The sequence below is a fragment of the Phaenicophaeus curvirostris genome, chromosome 7 (genome assembly GCF_032191515.1).
Source record: "Phaenicophaeus curvirostris isolate KB17595 chromosome 7, BPBGC_Pcur_1.0, whole genome shotgun sequence".
Taxonomy (NCBI): Eukaryota; Metazoa; Chordata; class Aves; order Cuculiformes; family Cuculidae; genus Phaenicophaeus; species Phaenicophaeus curvirostris.
Window position 1 is genome coordinate 24,592,048 of NC_091398.1, and position 23,497 is coordinate 24,615,544.

A 23,497-nucleotide genomic window follows, 5' to 3' on the forward strand; every position below is an offset into this window, starting at 1 on the left:
AATTACAAATATGGCACTATTTATTTTATTGCAGATATTTCACAATGAGAAAGTTCTGATGAGAAGAACGTGGAACGAAGCAGAAGAATTATGCCAAGATTTTGGAGCACATCTTGCTAGTTTCAGCCATATCTATGAAGAGGCATTTTTAAACAATTTATTATATACAATTTTTGATAGGTAAATATACTTCTTAACACCAACAAGGTTTATCTTAATTATACTAATATGTACAAAAAAATCTACAGTTTAGGGTCTTCCATCCTCTTTGCTAGTGGCTGAAGATGTCTCTACTCTTGACTAATATGAACTTAGAAATGGGTGAAAAGAAGTTTGTTGGCAACACTGTAATGTGATTCTTTTTGAAGATGATATCTGTAGTAGATGTCAAGCAGCTGTTAAGGTGATTTTCTTGTGAGTTAACATTCCCCAATGAAATTTAAGATCAGCAGTTTTAATCCTGTTTTAAATGTTTTCATCTTCAAAAATATGATTTAATGTTTTAGTAGGAAAACCAGAGTTTACTTCAAGGATACTAAAAAGTAAAGAAATGTATTATAGAATAATAGAATCATTAGGTTGGAAAAGACCTTAGAGATCAACTCTCACCATACCTGTCCACTACTAAATCATCTACCGGCCTTCTAAACACCTCCAGGGATGATGACTCAACCACCTCCCTGGGTGGCCTGTGCCAGTGTTTGGTAACCCTTTCTGTGAAGACATTTTTCCTAGTGTCCAATCTAAACTTACCCTGATGCAGCTTGAGGCCATTCCCTCTTGTCCTATCACCCATCACCTGGGAGAAGAGACTAACATCCACCTCTCTGCAGCCTCCCCTTAGGTAGTTGTAGAGAGCAATAAAGTCTCCCCTCAGCTTCCTCTTATTCAGGCTAAACAACCCCAGTTCCCTCAGCTGTTCCTCGTAAGACTTGTTCTCCAGCCTCTTCACCAGTTTCATCACTCTTCTCTGGATGTGCTCCAGGAATTCAGTGTCTTTCTTATAGTGAGGGGACCAAAACTGAACACAGTATTTGAGGTGCAGCCTCACCAGTGCAGGGTACAGGGGGAGAATCAGTTCCCTGGTCCTGCTGGCCACACCGTTTCTGATACAAGCCAAAATGCTATTGGCCTTCTTGGCCACCTGAGCATACTGCTGAATCACGTTCAGTCGTCTGTTGACCAACACTCCCAGGTCTCTCTCTGCCAGGCAGCTTTCCAGCCATTCTTCCCCAAGCCTGTGGCACTGCATGGGGTTTTTGTGTCTCAAGTGCAGGACTCAGCACTTGGTCTTGTTAAACCTCATCCCACTGGCCTCAACCCATCAATCCAGCCTGTTCAGATCCCTCTGTAGAGCCTCCCTACCCTCCAGCAGATTGATGCTTCCTCCCAGTTTAGTGTCATCCTCAAACTTGCTAGGAGTGTACTTGATCCCCTCATCCAGGTCGTTAATAAAGATATTGAACAGGACTGGACCCAAATGATGTATTGAGTTCAAGAATAAATGAGTATGGCTATTTGCACTGTTTAGAAAATAGTCTGTGAAATAGTTAAGGAAAACAAATGTGATAAGTGTTTTCTTTGTTTCCTTCGTAGGACAGAAGAAAGACAGTTCTGGATTGGCTTTAATAAAAGAAATCCACTCTCTCGAGGGACGTGGCAGTGGTCTGACAGAACACCTGTAACTATCTGTATACTGCATAATTTAGTAACCTTTCAAGTCATAACTGAGCATAAGTTCACAAAAAATAAGCCTAGTGAGCAAATGTTGGCCAGGAATATTGTTTGTTTTTCATGTACCCGTACTTCACTTAAAGTAATTGCTACAATAGCAGTAATAGTACACCACTGTTAAAGTAGCAGCCTGTGCAACTGCAAAAGGAATTTGGTAGGGTTATAAAGGTTTGCAGATGTGTGTTTTCATGCAAAGCATATTGTGGTTAACCCAGGACCGGGAAGGTGCAGAGTGAGCATATAGGTGTGTATATATACACAAATACATTGGAAAGCTGTAGAACTGTGTTTACATGCTTTATTTGTTCTATCACTGTTAGATTCATGACTGCGTTCAGAGTTAAGTCTGTCCTTTTTTAATACCACTTTTGATTTTGCGTCCTTGAAAATAATTGGTGCCAGATGCCACACTAATTATTTGTACTTGGGATTTAAACATCGATCAAGTGAAGAAGGCTCAGTTTGTGAACTGTAATTGGTTTTCAGCCTGAAGAACAGCTCTGCCATGGTTATTTAAATAATTTCAGAATCTATGATTGAGTTTTGCACTCTGTTAAATGAAAGCAAAAGCTGTTAGGTGTGGGCAGCTAGTGCTAATCATTAAAGAAAATTGTTAGGTTTCATAGCTAGCCAATGATTTTTACAAAGAAGAAGGCTGATAAAAGATGGGGAAGTTGAACAGGACATTGTTAGCACATGATTATGGACCTTTTATTTTACCACTGCAAATTAGGTGGTCCTCTAATTGTTAGTCATGATGTTCTTGCCATACACACATGCCCAAATGCTTCCTTTTTCTCTGTAATGAGATTTTGAAATGCCTCATCTCAGATTGTTGGTGGAAGATAATGAATGTATTGGTTTTAGGTTGTATCTTCATTTTTGGAAAGCAAGTATATTGAAGATGACTCAAGAAACTGTGGTGTGTTCAAAGCAAATAGTACCGTCTTTCCAGCACACTGCAATGAAAAGCGTGAATGGATATGCAAAATACCAAAAGGTGAAATATTTATTAACATACGTTGCCTGTTATACCCATTGCTTGCTATTCAGGAGACATAAGAAAAAAAAAAATCTAAACCCCTACTTTTTAGTCACATCTGAAGTTCTCCTCATTGGTGTTCTGCATGAAAGCATGGCAAAGTTGTCCGTGGCCATTAGGGTTTGTCGAACATTTAACAACTCTAGTATGTGCAGTCAGTTTAAAAATGCATTGTCGTTAGTTAACAGGAGTTAATCAAAGTTCTTATTTATATTTATATATAGCAACCTAGTCTAGTGGAACCCCCATGACAGGGGGGTTGGAACTAGATGATCTTTAAGGTCCCTTCTAGCCCAAACCATTCTGTGATTCTATGGTAAAGCTTACTAAAAGTGCTGTCTAGTAAGTGGAGCAGCAGTTATTTTATTTTATTCCGTGTTTAACTCCCTTTTTTGTCCCTGAATGAGAATAATCTTCATTATTTTGATTTACATCCTTACCATGTGGAAAAAGCAATTTCAGTGAAATATCTCTTTTCATTCTTAATCAGCAATGTTTTAATTTATTCATGTATTTTTGCAGGTGTTAAACCAAAGAATCCAGTTTGGTACATATCCGGTATGAAAGCATTTTCTTTTTTCACATCTTGAAATATTGTCATTTGGAAATATAATTTAAATTATTAGGATGTTTTATTTATTTCATTTTTACCAAGTTAAAAATTAAGATAAAGGAACTCTGTAAGAACTTGTTGCTACAGGTCAAAATCTGTTGCACTTTTGTTTAGGATCACCCAGACATCACAAAGGAAGGTTGCCAGTAATGAGCACAGGAGTTCGGTAACCTCGCCATCACAATAAATGGCCTTTATTATTCATGGGGATCACAAAGAATGACATTTGAAATGAGTTTTTAGCCCTATACAGTGCTGACTCTTTTGCTTGTTTTCCAGAACTACCCTGGTCGTATTATCAAGGAGCGGAGTATCTTTTCCATGTCAGTCCTACAGACTGGGAAACCTATGAGTTTGTCTGTGCCTGGCTTCGCAGTGGAGTGGCAACAGTAAATTCTTATGGTGAACAAGCCTTTATTCAAAATAAAATTAAGAAGGTAAGAATAACAGGTTGGTCCGTCTGCCTCAAAAGACCCAGGAGGAGCTAAAACCAGCTTCCTATCACAAAGTTATGGTAGTCTGGTGTAAAAAGAAGTGCTTGTTTCACATGTGGTGTACATTTTTCTCTGTTTCTTCTTCTTTCTCCACCCCTCCATGACCAAGGGGACCCATTTTGGTCCCTCAGGTGTTCACACAGCAGTGCTGCATCCACCAGGATGTCTGCTGATCCTTCACAGTTCCATAGTTGTGCTCCTATTCCAATTCAGTAGCTTGCAGCTGGTCATCAGGTAGCAATACCAAGGGACATTTGAGTGGGTATATTAGCATGACACAGGCAGTAAATCCAGATGTTTGAAATGGTCTTCATAGTTTTAAAAGAAAATTTACTCTTGGGGAGAGCTGGCCAAGAATGAAGGATTATTTGATATGAACTTAGAAATGGGTGAAAAGAAGTTTGTTGGCAACACTGTAATGTGATTATGTAGTAGATGTCAAGCAGCTGTTAAGGTGATTTTCTTGTGAGTTAACATTCCCCAATGAAATTTAAGATCAGCAGTTTTAATCCTGTTTTAAATGTTTTCGTCTTCAAAAATATGATTTAATGTTTTAGTAGGAAAACCAGAGTTTACTTCAAGGATACTAAAAAGTAAAGAAACGTATTATAGAATAATAGAATCATTAGGTTGGAAAAGACCTTAGAGATCAACTCTCACCATACCTGTCCACTACTAAATCATCTACCGGCCTTCTAAACACCTCCAGGGATGATGAGAGCTGGCCAAGAATGAAGAATTACCAATTTCTCTGCACCTTAAATATATCTAGAACTCTAAACCACAAAAGTGTGAGTACTTACAACCACAGAAAATAGATTATCTTGTCCTCTGTGTGTGCCAGCTTGGGCAACATTCTTATATGTCCACACATTTGTATGATGTCTTCTGAATTAAACCTCTTTGTGACTATGGATATCTATATAAGAGAAAAGACATCTGCCTCTAAATTCCCTCTTCTGGATGAAAGCAGAATTTCTGTAGAACCAGTCTGATGTGATAAACAGGTTTGAAGCTGAGACATAGCTGCAGAAGCAGATACATTCCCAAAAAACTTAAGTTTGTTTTCTTTTAGGTGTTCTCAGCAGAAGCAAAATAAGGAAAAACAAAATTGAATAAAAATAATATCTGCTTATTGGTGGTGAAATTTTATGGTTGTAATATAAAGGGATATTATAGCATAATATTTAAAAGAACAAACAGTGCTGAGTAGAAAAACTCTTGGCCTACAATAGCTTAGTTTTGCTTGCTTTGTGTACAGCCTTCTCTGCTTTTAACTTAAAATAGATAGCATAAGTAGAATTGCGTTATATTATGATGGGAGTTTTAAGTTCCCAAGGAATTATTCATCATTTTTATTTGCTATTTAAGAAATTTTGTTTCAAAACATGATGAACTGGATTTAAACCAACAGTTCATGGCAGAAATAGCGTATAATGAAAGAGCAGCATTACTGTTTAGGCTGTCGTCTTCCACATCTACTAGAGACTCTAATGTCATGTAATTACGGCCTTAAGTAAAACTGGATGTTTATGATTTAAAAAATGATATAACTTCAAAAAATATGTATTTTTACAACTTAATACCATTTGAAGTGGCTAATCAGAATGCTTCTTTAAAGTCATGTTTACTTACAGGAAATCTTTTAAAAGTGGATTTATCATTAAAATCAGTGGTTATTGTGCCAGTTTGTGAGCATTCTACAATGAAAAAAGCTAGATTTACTCCAGTGGCATTGGAAATCAGGTTAACTTCCTTGAAGTTTTGTCTTGGAATAGAAGATACGCAGCTATTTTAAAGCTTGCTGCCTTTGGCTAAGCTTTCCCAGTACAGCCAGGTGTGTCCCTAAGTGATTGTCACAGGTTTTCTGTGGAAGCAGGAGTGAGGGTGGCTATCACTAAAATAATACTCAGCAGTCCACATAGACTTTGCATGTGTCATTAGAAAACTTGGTCAGAATTTCTTAGCATGGAAATTGAAATCACATTTTTCAGTATTCTTTTAAAAACTGTAACGTGTAGGCTGATGTGCTATGATTAGAAAACTGAACTCAGTAGGGGGTTGGCAATACCAAATCAAACAGCGTTCCTGAGTCTCTTTGTCAGAAATGTCCATTTTCTTCATTTGATATTGCTATATAAACTCTAAGCTGATGAAATCCTAACTGTAACTCCAAGGACAATGTGAATGCCACAAGACAGACTGCACTTCTTTTTTTTTTTTTCTGGAAAAAAAATGCTTCCCAGGGACAGGGTGGCTTTTCCAGTGTCCTGCACATTCGGAACTTTTTCTTTGTTGGCTCTTTCCCAAAGACCCCAAAACTGTGACAGTTGAGTGGCTAAGCCTGAAAATGAAGCCCATTCATAGTTTAGGCAGAGTCAAGTCAGCATAGCAATAATAAGTGGCCGTGTGAATGACATTAGTTCTATGACTTATCCATAATTGTTCACCTCTAGGAATGGAGGTCTGTAACTTTTCATGACAACCACAGTTGGTCTGGAAAGCTTCTCTAGGAATGTCTTGTATGAGTTATATAAAGTCAATAAGAGTTCATTGAAACAATTTGGAAGGATTGAGCAGCATATTAACACTAAAAGTAAATATCTGCAATTGTCTGTTTTTAGCAGTTGGGGAAAAACAATTTCTAAGATTACAGGCCTTTTCAAGCCAGAGAGGCGCTAAATTCCTAAAATTGTGAATTCCTAATTTACAGAAGATCAGTCAGCAATGCAATGGAAACAGAGGGCTTAATCATGCTTTAGTTACATGAATAACCTTACTGAAATAATAAAAATGAACACAGGGAGGATTTAGCTCTTGTTCTTCCCGTTGGAACACAATGGACATGCTATTCATCAGAATACAAACAGAGCTTGAATTTAGAGGTTTGTTAATGCTTTAGTAAGAGGGCAACAACAGTTAAACATGTGGCAAAATATTTTTTTTATAGTTATCAAGTAGTGATGTTCATTGGTGGATTGGATTGCATGCAGAAAACGTCAGCGATGAATTTGGGTAAGAACACCTACACTTCAGCTGCTGTGGGCCGTACTTCACACACACAGTATGCAGGTCACTCTCCTGAAAAGGTTTGATAGCTGAGTGGGATATTCAAGACAATTTCAATTCTCATGTAAATATTATTTACAATATATTACTATTTCTTTTAAAATGGGTATAAAATATACAAGCTAAAGATATGAGTATCAACCTTCTTATTGTTAGTTGTCTTTTTTTAAAGCTTAGTTAATAAAGGGGCGCTTTCTATCCTGTATCTGCTTACAAACACTTTTAATGGAGTTTATATTTTTAGGTAAGGATAGGAAAAAGTGTAACTGCACTCTTAACATTTCTGTGCAGCTGGAGAGATAAATCACCAGTAACGTACCAGAACTGGAATGAAGGAAGGGAAAGAGAGCCACGGAAGCCAGGGAGAAGATGTGGCTTCATTTCATCACAAACAGGTTTACTTTATATTTCCTTTAGTTGCAGGAGTTGTGACTTTATTTTGTTGTTGGCCAAAGGAGTTATATATATTTTTTAAATTACTTTCAAGAAATGCAATATGTCATCTTGTATTACATAGTGCTATTACATGGTTACAGTTTGCGTAACTGCTTTTGCGGTTAAGAAGAGAACAGGAAAAAGAGCATGATTATGCTCAGACTAGGTTATAGTATTGAAAAGGCTATTAATAGTTTCAGTAATCTAATGTCAAAATATAAAGATTCCAGCGACACTATATGTTTAGTTTTACTTAAGAATCTGTTATGTGGCACAGAAAAAAAAAAAAGGTTAATGCATTGCTTGCTTTCAGATTCAGTTTTCTTGTAAACACATTATCCAGATTGATGAGCAATAACTTTTCTTATGTTTACAAACTGTTTTTCTATCATCACACAACTTTAAATACTCAAGTTTCTAGCTTATTTTTGATCTCCTAGAATTTGGTAAGGGATTTTTGTGAACCGTGGGTTTTGCACTAGCCTTTTCATCACATAGCTCTACAGTCTGCTAGAGTAATTTAAAAAACTTCAGTGCTGGTTCCAGTAATTTCTGTCATCTCTCAGTCCCTGTTTTCTGAAGATCTGCAAATCATATGATAAAGTAAGCATGTCCGATTCTGTGGAAAGAAAAAAATAAATCCAGCTTTTTGTTTATGAGGACTGAAGTAAGTTGATCCAGTTGGTCTCTTGTAATCCCAGCCTTGAAAGCCAAAGCTGAAACAATGTAAAATCTTTCAAATGTTCGAGTTCGGTGTTACTGTAGTTAGTATTGGATAAAAGGAAGGGAAGCCCACCCTCCAGCATCAGTAGGCCAGCAGCTGGGAGCTGGTCAGCAACTTGAGTGAACTTTGTTCTACTGGAAAATGTATTTTCAGATCAGTGTGTATTCAGCAAGGCTGTGTTTTATGTCAGTACCTGCACATTGCCAACAATTTTCAATGCAAGGAAGTCAAACTAATTTATCTGGAAGGCATCATTTCTCTACCTTTGGTTTTTTCTAGCATAACTACTATTTTTTTAAATAGATAATGATGTAGGCATATGTGACTCAGTGTAGAGGAATTGGTTTAACTTTATGAAATCAAACAAGGAGTAATACTGAGGTACATGAATGATCGAATTCACTGTAATGTGGTATGTCCAAATGTATTTGATGTAAAATCTTGTTTTACTTAATCACTAAAGGACATCCTTCTTAATAGCTAAGCTAGCTAAGAAGAAAATCCTTTCCAGTTCTCAAGCCAATATTGAACTGTGTTTTTTCTTTTTACACAGGACTCTGGGGTGATGAAAACTGTACTGTCTCTCTTCCCTGTATTTGTAAGCGTAAAATTGCATGGAAAATAGAGAAAGAGATCCCAAAAGACCAAAACCAACAAGGAACATGTCCCAAGGGCTGGTTGCACTTTGGTTTCAAAGTAAAGCGCTTTTTTCTGCTGTTTGATAATTCAAAATGCGTTCCATAGTTATGACTGAAATTGGATTTCTTAAAGATTATTCAATATTTGAAGATTTTCTTCGTTTTGAAAGCAGGGCCCTGACAGCAATACAAACCTTTACAGCTATTAAGTAGTTTTGCACCCAAAAGTTGTCTTAATGAGGTGTCAAAAATTTTACTTCAGTTGAAGGATATACACACTCACACTTAGAATGCTTTTGCGTATGTATTTGTGCTGTTGCTGTAAAAACCCATGCCATGCATTTTTTTCCACTTATGACAATTCCAGGCATCTTCTGTATTCTCAAAACCGATCTCTGACGTATTGTGCTAAAGGGTTCCAAAGAGGCTGTGGGTCCTCCAAAAGAGGCTGTTTCAAATAGGGTTCATCGGTGATCATTATAAACTGAAGTCTGTTTGCAAACAGGTCAAGAAGCAATTATATCAGTAGGCTTCTCTTAAATACACACATTCTGTGATAGTGACATGCTTTGAGGTGACTGGATTTATCCCAGTGCTAAACTGCAGTGACTATAGGGATAAATTTAATCGAGATTGTGTTTGCCTTTACACAACCAATTTGAGTCCATACCTGATTGCAGCTGGAAACTGATACAAAGCATGTTGGAGAGGTCCATTGCAGGACAGAAACTAATGAAATATTTAGTTTTCAGTAATAGTGTGTGAAGTGTTGTAGTGATCACCCTTAGTGATTGCAGGAAAACCAACATGAGCCCTCTTTTTTTTTTTTTTTTTTTTTTTGTAAATAGTGCTTCTTGATACAAATTCCAAAGGATCCAGTGCATCTGAAAAACTGGTACTCTGCACAAGAGATCTGCGCTAGCTATTATGGGTCACTTGCTTCTCTTGAAAATGAGCTGGAACAAGGTAGAGTACTGAAAATACTGTTAAATAAATAAAGTTTCATCTTCATTAGGAGGCTGTAGTGAAGTTTCTTGGATAGAGATTCAGGAAAAAAGATTGCTCAAATCCTACTCATGGTTCTACTGCTTTGATGAAGTTACTGTTTCTCTTTCCCAGTTTCCCAAACTGTAGATTCAAAGATCCACTGAGCTATATGATAGTTAGATTTTGAGGAGTAATTATCATTTCTTTTGGGCTTACTACAGTGCATCAGAAATACTCAATCCTAATCCAGCTGAGGTTGACTCAGTTTAACTGAATTTATAGTTAGATGACACTGAAATGCTGCTCACGTTCTTACTTTGTGGTGACTATGCAATGTCATCAATTAGTAATGACATTTTTCAGTGCTTTAGTATGTTAGGAGAGACTTCATCTATCCCTGAATGATTACCAGTTAATTATATTTAATTCCTGTTTCATTTTCCAGCTTTCATAACAATGAATCTATTTGGGCAGAAAACTAGTGCTTGGATAGGTTTCCAGAGTGACGATTATGAAAAATGGTTGAATGAAAATCCCCAGATGTATTCCAACTGGTCTCCAGTTGAAGTAGTGGATGTGAGTATTTCCACAGAGTTTAAGGACTGTTGAAAGGTTGGGGTTTTGTCCATAAAAATCACGACTGTCACAAAAAAAGAGTTACAGCAACTTAGTCTTCTCTTGCGTTTTGCAGCTTAAGTCAACTGTGGGCACAGATTTATGAGCATAACTAGACATAGCAAAAAAGGCACTATCAAGATAACTATTTACGTAATTTGTGGCTACAGTCACATTCTCTTGCAATTGCATTTAAGCGTCAGACTTTGAATGATATGGTTAGTATCGTGTTCTGGGTCTGAGCAAAGTTTAGGAATAAGATTATGAATTTCCTATTTTAATATATTACGTTACACCACGTTAGTCCAAATTCATGTTGGGCTTAGCCTATTTGTTCAAAGAATGCTTGTGACATTTTTATTATGAGGTTATTGTTTCAAATTGTATTTATGGCATCGTTTATTGTTCTAACTAAATATTTATAATAATGACTTTCAAATAATTATTCTTGTAAATATAATGTAATAATTATGCATTGTTTCTACGCAGTGTCTTTTTTAAATTAATTTAAGGTTCTGCATTGATTGCAGAGACAGCGTTATAACAGTGCAAACTTTCAGGAACAACTTCCACTCTGTACATTGGTATCAAATAACCCTAATTTTTATTTCACGGGAAAATGGTACTTAGAAGACTGTCAGAAAAAATATGGATTTATCTGCCAAAAGACTCAGGGTAAGGTTTTGTTTTCCTTTACTTTGGTTTTCTTTTGTTACCACACTAAATTCATCTTAATTTTCATCTAGGAGCAGCTTGTTATAGGTGTTTGTAACACTAGGAACATAAAAGATTTCTAAGATAGTTCTGCTGTGGTGTTTAGACAAACTAGCTCTACACTATTTAATAAATCGATAGCTGTGATGTAGAAGTAATTTCTAGAAAAATATTTTGTTATTAAATTTTCTTCCTAAGCTTGAGCTTCCTGTTGCATTTCAGGAACAGAGATGAAATTTGATGTTTTCTGTCATGGCAAGGAGAGTAAAAGCATGAAATGACAAAAGGCAAAACTGAGAGTAATTTTTATGAAAATATGGTGTTTAAAAAAAAAATTTAGGGGCTGGGACCTGCAATATTAGAATAGAATATACTCTGGAAAATGTATGTCTATGAACAGTGCAGAATGACTGGCCGATCAAATAGAATTTGGCTTTTCTTTTCACGCCTCTCTAATTCTATTACCATGAAGTTCACCTGCCAGAAGCCTGAAGCTGTTGCAGAGAGCCAGCCGTGTTCGGTTTCCCTGAGCCCCGTTGCTGGTGCTGCCTCGAGTGGGGAGCTGCTGGCATCCCCCAGGCACTCCAGCAGCTTTGGGGCCCAGTCCCAGCTCTGGCAGGGGGAAGCTGCCAGACCGTGTTACCGAAATAGACCAGCAGCAAATTATTAACCCTAAAGCAAAGGGAGGGCTGTAATTGGAGCCTGTAAGAAGTGTCCTTGGGTGCTGTAGTCGCTGCAGGGGTGGATTGTATGGCTCAACTTTATGTATTACCTCTCAGTTGAGCCCTCGGTCCAAAGGGACAGTCCTCTTCTGCTGGCTGCCTCGGAGGGAATGGAGAGGGAGTCAAGAAGTGAAGTAGACAAATACAAGCCTTGGGCAGTGCTCACGTGTGGCTCTAGCAAGACATAGCTGTATTTAGTATCATTTATTATGAACTACAGTCAAGCAGTGCTGGAGTAATCCTGCATCCAGTGTGGAAAATATAAATAAATGTATTTTCCTGCTGGTTTGTTTTGTTTACCTCCATAATATTATATTTTAACCCCTTGCTTCTGCCTCAGAAAGATGCAAAAGGCAGAAAGGAAAACTTGCCTCAGGATGACCAGACTGCAGGGCACCCAGGGTAACTGGGGCTGCAGTGGGTGCTCAGGACCCTCCCCACCTTTCCTGGCCAGTGAATGTGAGAGTGGCCCATGAGCCCTGGCCAAAGCTTCATGTGGATGGGGGAATATTCTGTGCCCAGAGCTGGATGCTGGCTGTCTGTGCTCCTGGGGGGAAAGGACCAGCCTTTCCTCCCCAGTGCAACACTTGTGGCACCCAAACCATCAGACAGTTCAGTTTGCTAACTCAGCAGGAAACTCTTGTCTCTTCCCCACCCCACCCCTTATTTTTCTTTTCCTTAATGGATGTAATTTTTCCGGGCTGCATTGGCTCAGTGCAGGGTTAGGCAAGCTCCAGGACTGGGCATGGGAATATGCAGCTGGAAGAGTGGGAAGCAAGGAGGGGAGAAGTGAGACAGCCTCTTGCTGGTAGCAGCGAACTGCTAAATTTACTTAAAAGTCCAAACAAACGTGTCAGTTCCTGGAGAGATGAGCTGGTGCTTTGCTTCTGCCATCCTGTCCGTATCCCATCTCCCTTCTTTTGAATTATTTTCTGTAGGAGACTGAAATTAAATAAACCAGCAGGAGGCATGAGCTGGGCTCCAGTCTCTTAGTGGTGCTTGAGTTAGGATTGTGTCAGCGTTCTACTGCATTTCTTGCCTTTTTTTAAGCAGTGACATGCACTGAGAGATGGAATAAAACAGAGTGCTTCAGTTAGCTCGAGAGCAGAACTTCTTCTTGCTTATGAATTTCTAATTTTAAATGATTTGTGAATGACAAATAATAAATTAATGTACTATTTTAAGATACTTCTTAACACTTATCCTCTCATAGTCATAAAGTGAACCAAGTCTAAAATAACTCCACCATGTGGCAAAATAAACACTTCATTTTGTAAAATCAAAGAAGCTTTACAGGCAGAAGTAATTAATCCAAACTGACAAACAAGATGAAAACTGAGGCTGTGCTTTATTTTGATTGGCATGTTTAAACTATACTGTGGGCATTCATATGCTTTAGCAAAGGCATTTGCCTCCTGTAGGAAAGTGAGCATGGCAGAATCACAGACTGGGCTGGGGTGGAGATGGGCTCTGTCTCATGATTTTTTTTTTTCTCCTGATTTTTTTCTCATGGGAGATGCTCTCCCTTTATGAAATCTAAAAAGTCTGCACTTCCCTTCAATTTTTTGGAGCCTTGCTCTGTTAATTTGTCATCCAAAAGATATTTAATTCCCCATGCACAGAGGATTTCTCTTTAAGTGCTAGTACTATGATTTTCCCTACATTTTCTCATGCATGCTAAATAGGAGCTGAAGAAGCTCCCAAGCACTTGTGCTGTGAGACACAATTTGTCTTCCTGTCAGTTGTACCAGCACAATTATTTGTCAGGCGAGGCTTTGTGCTGTAAATTAATCTTGGAAATTATTAAGAAAAATGGGTCAAAAAAGTTGTAATCTAAATTACATGCGGGTTATCTGGGGTAAGAGTACTCTGCAGCCCACTGCTATTGGACATCTGGGATATGCTCAGATTCCAGATGACTTTCAAAGGTCCGGTTAGTGGGACTAGATCCATCTAGATTTTCTTTTTTATGTTCCACATTAAACTCATTCACTGCTGTGATAAATTTTGGGCTGTGATGGAACTTCAGAATCTGTTCTAGACTTTTCTTTTTGAAGTTAACAGTGCCTTCCTGAAAGTAATGAGTTCGTGATTTTTAGGTTTGCTCTGATTTTCTAGGAGCTGTTCTACCATGTTCAAGCAGCCTGTTTTAAAAAAGTAAATAAATCCTTTATTTCTGCTTGTAACAGACACATCTGGACAGATCATCAATTCCCCTGAAATTTACCCTGTACCAGATACCTTGGAATACGGAAACAGAATATACAAAATAATACGTGGGAATTTTACATGGTCTTCAGCTTTGAAAACCTGCATGGCAAATGGTGCGGAGTTGGTCAGCATTACAGACCAGTATCACCAGGCTTTCCTCACAATCATTGTGAATCGGCTGGGATACAACCACTGGATTGGGCTGTTCACTTCAGATGTACGTAGTGAACTACCTCGCTATGAATATGATGCTGCAGAGGAACATTTCCAGTATCAGGCTAATGAGCTGTCATTCATTTCAAGTCACAGGAAGTTTACATCTGAAAATGAAACCCTGGAAAGCTTGAGCCCTAACCATTTTTTTGCAACATCATGTATAGATCTAATGAGATCCAGTTTAGTGCAACAAGTACTGAAAACTAAAAGGCGTAGACAACGTTTAAAAGCACAGAAAAAAATCTCTTGTTGTGTCAATGGTGAAATTATCATAGGCTATGGAATCATAGAATGGTTTGGGTTGGAAAGGACCTTAAAAATGATCTAGTTGCAACCCCCCCTGACATAGGTAGGGACAGCTTCCACTAGATGATTATTATAATTTATTATAAACATCTGTAATATATAATACTTTAAATATATTAAATTAAGCTTTTAGCTGTAATATTCTACTAGTTATATGGTATATTTAACTAATTTTAATTATAATTTGTTATTAATTTTATGTATTTAGATATATTTCTATTAGATGAAATATTATAATTTTATAATATAAATTATGTTGTTTCATTTTCAGTTGCTCAAAGGCGCAAATAACCACTTGCTGAAAACAATAGTTTAAATATAGTTTGTGATCTCCCGGAAGTAAGTTGGGAGCATCCTTGGATCTGTCTTCTGTAGATCCTAATGGGTCTTCTGTAGATCCTAATGGGTCTTCTGTAGATCCTTATGGATCTACTCAGCCTTTAGTGACGTAAAAGACATTCTATAATATCTGGTGAGGATGCCACCAGAAGAAAATGGAACTTGTGTGGTGCTAAAGCATATCAGAAAGATAATCTTGAAATTTGTTTTGGCAGAATGGGCTTAACTTTGAATGGTCGGATGGAACTAAGTCTTTGTTTACCTTCTGGGAAGACGATGAGTCCCAGGCCTTTGGCAGCTGTGTTTACATTGATACTTCAGGGCACTGGAGAAGCGCTAACTGTGAAAGACTTCTTCAAGGAGCAGTTTGCCATGTGCCACCTAGTAAGTCAGAGTGAAGCATTACTTGAAATCTTTGCAGCTGCAAATGTGTGTATTGACAGTGAAAGTATATGGAAGGAAATTAATTTATTTGAGTTAAGCAATGGTGATAGCATTATTTAAAATTTAAATCAATTTCTGACATTTCCTTGCTGTATCTCCCATTTTTTCCCCGTAAGATATTGGTCATCAAGTCTAGTCTGTGAGAATGGAAAGAGAACTTTCTTAGTAGAAACAAAGAGAATTACTTGCTCTGTCTCTGCCTATAGTAAGCACTGTTATCTGTGAAAAATGATTTCTAACAACCTAGCTCAAAGGGAAATAAATTCATTTGGCTGCAGTTAACTGTTGGGTGGAAGAAGGGAAGCATTTAGAGCGAAGTTGAAAAATTAGAGAGCCACGTCTTCACTGATTGCACATGAAAGATTTTGCAGTTTGATTTGGTTTTTTTTTAATAAGGGTATTTTCCTGCATCCTAAAATATGTTGTGTTTCCTGCAATGCTCTGTTAATCACCTGTGCTTCATTTAAATCCACAATTCAGGTCTAGAACTCCATTCAGTCCAGGACTGCAGAGTTTTTGGTAGCATCCAGTTCTCAGTATAGTTCTTGTTGGGTTGTACTGATCACCAGGGATTCACCTCTAGCTTCTTATAGCTCTGGGATTTGTTGACAAGAAAGCGGTTTTGGAATCCTTCAAGACAACAATTATTCTCTAGAAAATTAGTCAACTTCACTACAGAAAGCATGCTAATTTGCTTCTCATGTTGTGTAACTGTATATAGCCTAAAGTTTACTTAATTTTTTAAAATTACATTTTCACAGAATCACAGAATTATAGAATAACCAGGTTGGAAGAGACCCACCGGATCATCGAGTCCAACCGTTCCCTATTTTGTAGCAAAACAGGATGCATGTATAGCTGGATCCACAGCACTGTCAAAAAGTAGTGCTGGGAATCACAAAATGAGCTTGTAGAATTGCCCTGAGTCAGAAGGACTCCTTGCTGCAGCACGTTGCACACTGGAAAGGCTGGTTGCTGCTTATCGGTGGGAGACTCCACTGTACTGCGATATTTGACATGAAGTTATCTTTGTGGCTTAGTGGAGAGTAACTGCAGTCCTTGGAAATCCCCATCCCTCTGGGAGATACTGGGCAGCCTGGAGTGCTGTGATGTGCCTATAATTTGGTCTTATCTCCCTTTGCACATCAGTATTGGGTTAGATTGTCCTGATATTGCTGTTGCAGTCCAGCAAGGTTTTTGATCAGAAAAGAAACCAGCTTTACTGTTTGAATACAAAAATGTACAACCACTAGATTTTTCCATTTTAAAATAGAGGCATAATGCAATAACATGCTTATTAGCATTACTCCAAAGGAGTGTGTGGAATGTTATATTAATGTGTATGTTGTTGTGACAATAAAGCTGTGCTGTTATTTCTGTCACAGAAAAGAATCTCGCTGCCTATAAAGGCTTATGTTCAGAAAAAACTGTTCCCTGGATCAAATTCAAGAACAGTTGCTACAGCTTTTCCACAGTTCTGCAAGGCACAAGTTTCAATACTGCATATGAAGTCTGCAAAAATCAAGGTAAGTGATTATTTTGTAGCTACAAAATGTCATTGGCATGTGTTTCCTCTGCTTTAACTTGAACAGTAATGGTGCTCATAAACCAACTATGAATTTGGAGGCAGTGTGTGAAAAGGTTAATTTCTGGAATAACTCATAAAATGTATTTCTTTCCCTTCAAACTGGTTTTAAAATAACGTGAGAACAGTTTTCTATCAGCCTGAGCATTTTCACATTAACGGCAAATTTAAGATCTTGTATAACCAGGATTTCTTGTTTAAATTGGGTCTCAAAATTTTAAGTTTCTTATTTTTTTAAATGCAGTGTTAAATTTTAATGGCATGGATTGTTCAAAAATTTGTTTTGTGTTTAATCTGTAGGATCAAATCTCTTAACTATTCAAGATGAAGATGAAAATGCCTTCATTCTGGAAGAATTGCACAATTTCGATTATTCTGTGCAAATGATTTGGTTGAACATCCTACTAGTTACAGACAGTAAGTTCTGGGTGGAAGAGAACTGCATGTAAGAATCTGGTTTGATTTTTGTTTGTTTTTATTTGAATGCTGATATAAGTGTTTTCTAAAACACTGTTATCCTTTGAGGTTTTTTTCGCTACTTACTGCTTTTTTTATGATGTAGTAAAACCAGTCAAGCTTTCTGTAATCGTTGTTGATTCATATTCTGAGTACTCAGTAGGTATGCATGTATGTGAATGCCATTATTTAAAGAAGCACTACAAGCTGTCTTCTGTATCAATTACACAGGATATTCTTAAATCCTTTAAAAAAAAGTAATATAGTGGCCAAGCAGACAAAATCTTGTCATTCTTTAATTCATTATTTATTTATGTGAGGGTAAGTCCAACAGAAAAAAAGAGAATTATCAAAATATTACAAAAATTATAAAGTTCTATAATTTTTGCCCTTAGATGAGACAGTCTCCTGGTTTGATGGCTCTCCCTTAAATTATTCTAACTGGGGCATCAGGGAGCCTGAATTAGATCATCTCAAGGGGAATTTCTGTATCAGCCTGAGGACCACAGATGGAGTCTGGAAAATATCTCCATGCAGAGAAAAAAAGGGATTTGTGTGCAAAATGGATGCAGGTACGTGCTCTCATAAGAGAAAGCAGTTGTGTCCTTATAACCATTGTTTTATGTGTTCCCTGTCACTGCGTACTTCCTCATGGTTTTCATTTAAGTAATTATGTACCTTGGTATTAGGAAAAGTACCTGTAAAGAAACCCAGCTCGCATGGGTCACCTCTGTTTGAGGAACCTGGGCGCATGTTGTGTTACTGCCAACTGTGGGAGACTCTATTGTATGGGTGAGCTGTGTGCAGAGCATCAGGCTGACCTCCATAGACCTAGTAAGATGGGCAGGTGCAGCCCAGGAAAGCTGCACAGACACCGTGTCAGTAAGAACGTGGGGCTTCACAGACATCACTCAAAATGCCCAAGTGACTGCTGGCCTCAATAGCTAGATTAATCATAGAATCATAGAATCACCAGGTTGGAAAAGACCCATCGGATCATCGAGTCCAACCATTCCCATCAATCACTAACCCATGTCCCTCAGCACCTCATCCACCCGTCCCTTAAACCCCTCCAGGGAAGGTTACTCAACCCCCTCCCTGGGCAGCCTCGGACAGGGACCAATGACCCTTTCTGTGAAATATTTTTTCCTAATGTCCAGCCTGACCCTCCCCTGGTGGGGCTTGAGGCCATTCCCTCTCATCCTGTCCCCTGTCACACAGAATCACACACACACAGAATCACACAGAATAACCAGGTTGGAAGAGACCCACCGGATCACCGAGTCCAACCGTTCCTACCAAACACTAAACCATATCCCTCAGCACCTCGTCCACCCGTGCCTTAAACACCTCCAGGGAAGGTGACTCAACCACCTCCCTGGGCAGCCTGTTCCAGTGCCCAATGACCCTTTCTGTAAAGAATTTTTTCCTAACGTCTAGCCTAAACCTCCCCTGTCGGAGCTTGAGGCCATTCCCTCTTGTCCTGTCCCCTGTCACTTGGGAGAAGAGGCCAGCACCCTCCTCTCTACAACGTCCTTTCAGGTAGTTGTAGAGAGCAATGAGGTCACCCCTCAGCCTCCTCTTCTCCAGGCTAAACAACCCCAGCTCTCTCAGCCGCTCCTCATAAGGCCTGTTCTCCAGCCCTTTCACCAGCTTTGTTGCTCTTCTCTGGACTCGATCCAGAGCCTCAACATCCTTCTTGTGGTGAGGGGCCCAGAACTGAACACAGTATTCGAGGAGCGGTCTCACCAGTGCCGAGTACAGAGGGAGGATAACCTCCCTGGACCTGCTGGTCACGCCGTTTCTGATACAAGCCAAGATGCCATTGGCCTTCTTGGCCACCTGGGCACACTGCTGGCTCATATTCAGTCGGCTGTCAACCAACACCCCCAGGTCCCTCTCCTCCAGGCAGCTTTCTAGACAGACTTCTCCCAGTCTGTAGCACTGCACAGGGTTGTTGTGCCCCAAGTGCAGGACCCGGCATTTGGCCTTGTTAAACCTCATGCCATTGGACTCTGCCCAGCGGTCCAGCCTGTTCAGATCCCTTTGCAGAGCCTCCCGACCCTCCAGCAGATCGACACTTCCACCCAGCTTAGTGTCGTCCGCAAACTTGCTAAGGGTGCACTCGATGCCCTCATCCAGATCATTGATGAAGACATTGAACAGGGCTGGACCCAGCACTGAGCCCTGGGAAACCCCACTTGTCACTGGCCTCCAGCTGGATTTCACACCATTTCCCACCACTCTCTGGGCCCGGCCAGCCAACCAGTTTGCCACCCAGGAGAGTGTGCGCCTGTCCAGCCCAGAGGCTGACAGTTTCTCAAGCAGAACGCTGTGAGAAACTGTGTCAAAGGCTTTGCTGAAGTCCAGGAAGACCACATCCACAGCCTTTCCCTCATCCAGTAGCCGGGTCACTTTGTCATAGAAGGCAATCAGGTTAGTCTGGCAAGACCTGCCTTTTGTGAACCCATGTTGACTGGGCCTGATCACCCGGTTAACATCCACCACTGCACAGTTCTGCTCATGCATTTGTACCTTAAAAAGTAGATAAATGCTGTGGCTCATCCTTGCACAAATGTCAATTAATATATTCCACCAAATTTAAGGGATTTGGGTAAGAGATTACGTCATACTTAACTCGGCCTGTTAGAATCTATTGATGTGAGTCAAATTAAACAAAGAACAGCTTGCTCTTGTATGGTTTTAGGTATGTTGTCTTCTGAGTATCCATTTCTATTTCAGATATCGATGCAACAGAAACCTCTGAAAAGAGTAAGTCCCTTCTGTACTTTCTTAATTTTCTTATAAGGAGTAATAATAATTTATTTTGAGCCAATATTTTGTGAGGTAACATTTTTCACTGTTAAACCTGTAATTTAAAATGGGTGACATATAGAGTTATAATACGTTTTCCATAAAATATCTACATGTTTATATTTAGAATTACCTATAATTATAGTGATATTTACTTAATAATCATTTCTGTCTTTTCCTTTCAGCATCAAACCATGGGCTCGTAGCTGTGGCTGTTCTTGTGACGTTGGTGATGCTGGCTGCCATTTCTCTTTTCCTGTGGTGCCTGTATAAACAGAATAACCAACTCTTCAGCAGGATACTGTGGATCAGAAATGCCTATTTGCCACAGATTAACACTGATGTTCCTGCTTTGGAAGAAAGCATTCTCATTTCTGATTTTGAGAGAAGTGACAACAATTAATTGATCAGAAGTAGCCAGCGGTCACGTCCTCCATGTGAAACTCCATGATCTGCAGCAGTTTTCTCCTTCTCAGGAGTCCCCTGGGGTACCTATATCCAGAGAAATCCTTATAGCCATTGTGCTGTGAATGCCATAGGGGTTCCCTGCCTTGGAGATGTTTTGGTTTGTGGCAGGATGAGGTGAGGGTGGAAGGCAGAACTGTGGATAGACTAGCTCCTTTGGGACAAGCCAGGAACTTAAAACCATAAACCTCCAACCGCTCTTGTGAAACAGTCGTGTCTGAGGCCCCAGAGCAGCAGGCATTTTCATGCGTTTTCCTTTGGGAGTGTTTGGGCTTTTGTGGTTTGTTTCTGTATGTCACAGAATCTGTTCATGAGCCAGCATTAAAATTTGGCTTTGAATTTAGGAACTCTGAAACGTATTCCAAAGATTATGGGGTAGGTTTTTTTCTTAATAACCATTCCTTCTGTGGAATGAACAGTTACTTTTCAGACAATGGATTCTTGCCAGGTGGATTTCCAAGCTTGCAGAGGGATGAAGTCACTTTTGACATAGTAGTGCCAGACTTTTGGTAGTTTGGCCTGTGATACCTAGTTCATGTCATAAAATAATTTAGTCTAGAGGTATAATGGCACACAGGCTTTGTCATCCTGAAGTCAACATTAATTTGAGATGCATGTAACGTACTGTTAAAAATTTAACTATATGATCTCTCACCCAGATAATTTAAGAAATAGAATCCCATCAACCTCTCTCTTTAAGACATTTCTCGGAAATACCTGTTTGAAGAAAAAAAACTCTTCTAAATCTTGCTGAAGTTATGGTAATAAATTACTTCTCTATTCACCTACAGTACTTCTGCAAGCAGTATTCATGTATGACTTTTTGAGACCCTGCTCTTAAAATCTAAGGACAACATGCTGGGGAGCCGCATTGCTCTGCCCAGAAGGTGCTATAGTCCTGTAACCCATGTAGCAGCCCCTCAGAAGGACACTTTCAGTGTTTATATTAAGGTGCTAACAAAGGAGATGAATTTTGCAGACCAGTTGGTCTGCAGGCTGATTGTTGTGAAGGACCCAGCTCAGGTTTCTGCACTACCTCAGTTACAGTGGCCTAGGACAGCAACGCTTACACTCCATGGGACTCCCACCACCCAAACCAGTCCTCACCCACATTTCTGAAAACACCTGGAAGATTTCAGGGACTTTGTTTTTTATTTTTACTGCAGTGAGGAAAAACAAATGGTTAGTCATGATGAATTACTTCAGAATGGATTTAGTGTGCCTTCAGTCATCTCTAAAAGCTGCTGCAAAGGGCCGCAGTTATTGTTGGGTTTGTTGGTTTGTTTGTTTTAAGATGACTCATTCTAACAATTTTGTAAGAGCCCTAAGATGGAGGTACGTTCCTCAGAATTAAGCAAGCAGTTAAGGCCAGCTGAATGTTTTTACACAGTGTTTGTGCACATGCACAGGAATGTATGACTGCCTCTTAGTTAGATTTCATGTGGACAATTCTAGAAACAAAAATTGCTTGTTCATATCATAATTATGTATAGGGCTATTTTTAAATATTACTTAGTACATAGAATATTTCTGTGCTGGTTTACAGAACTGATCAAAAATGTTGTCAAAGAGGCTGCAGATGTTTTTGATCCCAGTATAATTTTCAGCTTACTCTTTTCAATAACTTCTGTGGGTGCAGCTATCACAGTTCTTAATCTGAGATTTTCCATCATATAAGATATAAACAGCTTGTCTGTGTCTGTTCTCTGTAATGGTTTGACCCCATACATGAGTCTTTGGTAATGTTTTAAAAGTTCAGGTTTAGTCCTCTAGGTTTATCTATGGGATTGTTTTTATGTGAAGTCTGCTATTTATGGGTGTGAACTAGGATAACTTCTTTACCACCAAAAGGAAAGAAGAAAAAAGATTGTGACCATCTCTCCCTTCCCTGTGAGAATTTCACCTGTTTAAACTACAGTTGGAGGAACTTAAACCAACAAATCTCCTTGATCTCATTCACTGACAAGTGTGTAAATGCTGCCTTCTTAGCGTACAGCAAGCAGAGTGGGTTGCAGGATGGTTTTTCTTTGTGAGAGTAAGCTGTGTTGTCGCCGGGGTTGTTTGTTTATTGGCTACAGTGCTGATAATAGTTATAAAGACTCTTGTCAGATTTTGATGTGGTTAATGAACGTGTATTTCTTTTTTCCACAAAACTTGACATAGGCATTTTATCAATTTTCCTTGGGGCATATCATAATTGTTTAAATATATTTGCAGAGCAGTGGTGTAATAAATAACCCTAACCTAAAAATAGCAATCATTGGTTAACATTGACTCTGATGTAGATGACTTTGCATTAAGGGAAAAATAGTTGAAGCAGTATTTTCTTCCTGATTTGAAATGGTTTTGAGGGGAAAGGACCCTTAAATACTTATTTTAAATCTTACATTGTTTAACTTTTAGAATTGCAGGTATTATTCAGTTAAGAATGTAATTGTTGATTGCTTTCTCATCTTTGTTCTGAATTCTGTTATTCATAGCTTTTGTTTGTTTTCCCTTAATCAGAGGTCTCCTATACTGTTCTTTATCAGAGTATGTGGTGACTATGTTTTTACTGCTGACCTTGATGATATTGGCAGTGAGATTCACTGTGTTGTTTCTGCTGGAAAATTAAAGCGTGAATAATAATTCTCTGTGCTGTAATTTTTCTTGAATCTTTCCCCAGCTTTAATTAGCTGCCATACCTTAGTGTCTCATAACAGCAGCCCCCAGGCTTTGCACCAGGTCATTTTGATGTGAGAGAAACAGCTTGCACCAGCCTCCTTTCTGGCTCCGTGGCTGGACCTAGACCTGGGCACTGCAGACGGTCTCCGCACACATGGTGGCCCCAGTACTTCACAGGGCATGGACGTGTGTGCAGGAGGTGCTGGGAGG

At 39.0% G+C, this 23,497-nt stretch overlaps 1 protein-coding gene across 1 annotated transcript in view; it reads left to right on the plus strand.

Annotated features, from left to right (window-relative positions):
• PLA2R1 (phospholipase A2 receptor 1) overlaps positions 1–23,251 on the plus strand; it is a 45,533-nt gene extending 22,282 nt beyond the window's left edge. Inside the window, exons 13-30 of the mRNA XM_069861238.1 lie at positions 35–180; positions 1,597–1,681; positions 2,602–2,734; positions 3,299–3,334; positions 3,669–3,826; positions 6,834–6,898; positions 7,244–7,347; positions 8,665–8,807; positions 9,598–9,715; positions 10,182–10,312; positions 10,882–11,026; positions 13,977–14,215; positions 15,075–15,243; positions 16,689–16,829; positions 17,189–17,305; positions 17,740–17,916; positions 20,087–20,116; positions 20,344–23,251. Of these exons, the coding sequence (XP_069717339.1) occupies positions 35–180; positions 1,597–1,681; positions 2,602–2,734; positions 3,299–3,334; positions 3,669–3,826; positions 6,834–6,898; positions 7,244–7,347; positions 8,665–8,807; positions 9,598–9,715; positions 10,182–10,312; positions 10,882–11,026; positions 13,977–14,215; positions 15,075–15,243; positions 16,689–16,829; positions 17,189–17,305; positions 17,740–17,916; positions 20,087–20,116; positions 20,344–20,561 (2,355 nt within the window). The 3' untranslated portion in view covers positions 20,562–23,251. The remainder of the gene's footprint in view (positions 1–34; positions 181–1,596; positions 1,682–2,601; positions 2,735–3,298; positions 3,335–3,668; positions 3,827–6,833; positions 6,899–7,243; positions 7,348–8,664; positions 8,808–9,597; positions 9,716–10,181; positions 10,313–10,881; positions 11,027–13,976; positions 14,216–15,074; positions 15,244–16,688; positions 16,830–17,188; positions 17,306–17,739; positions 17,917–20,086; positions 20,117–20,343) is intronic.
• The last annotated feature ends 246 nt before the right edge of the window (positions 23,252–23,497 follow it).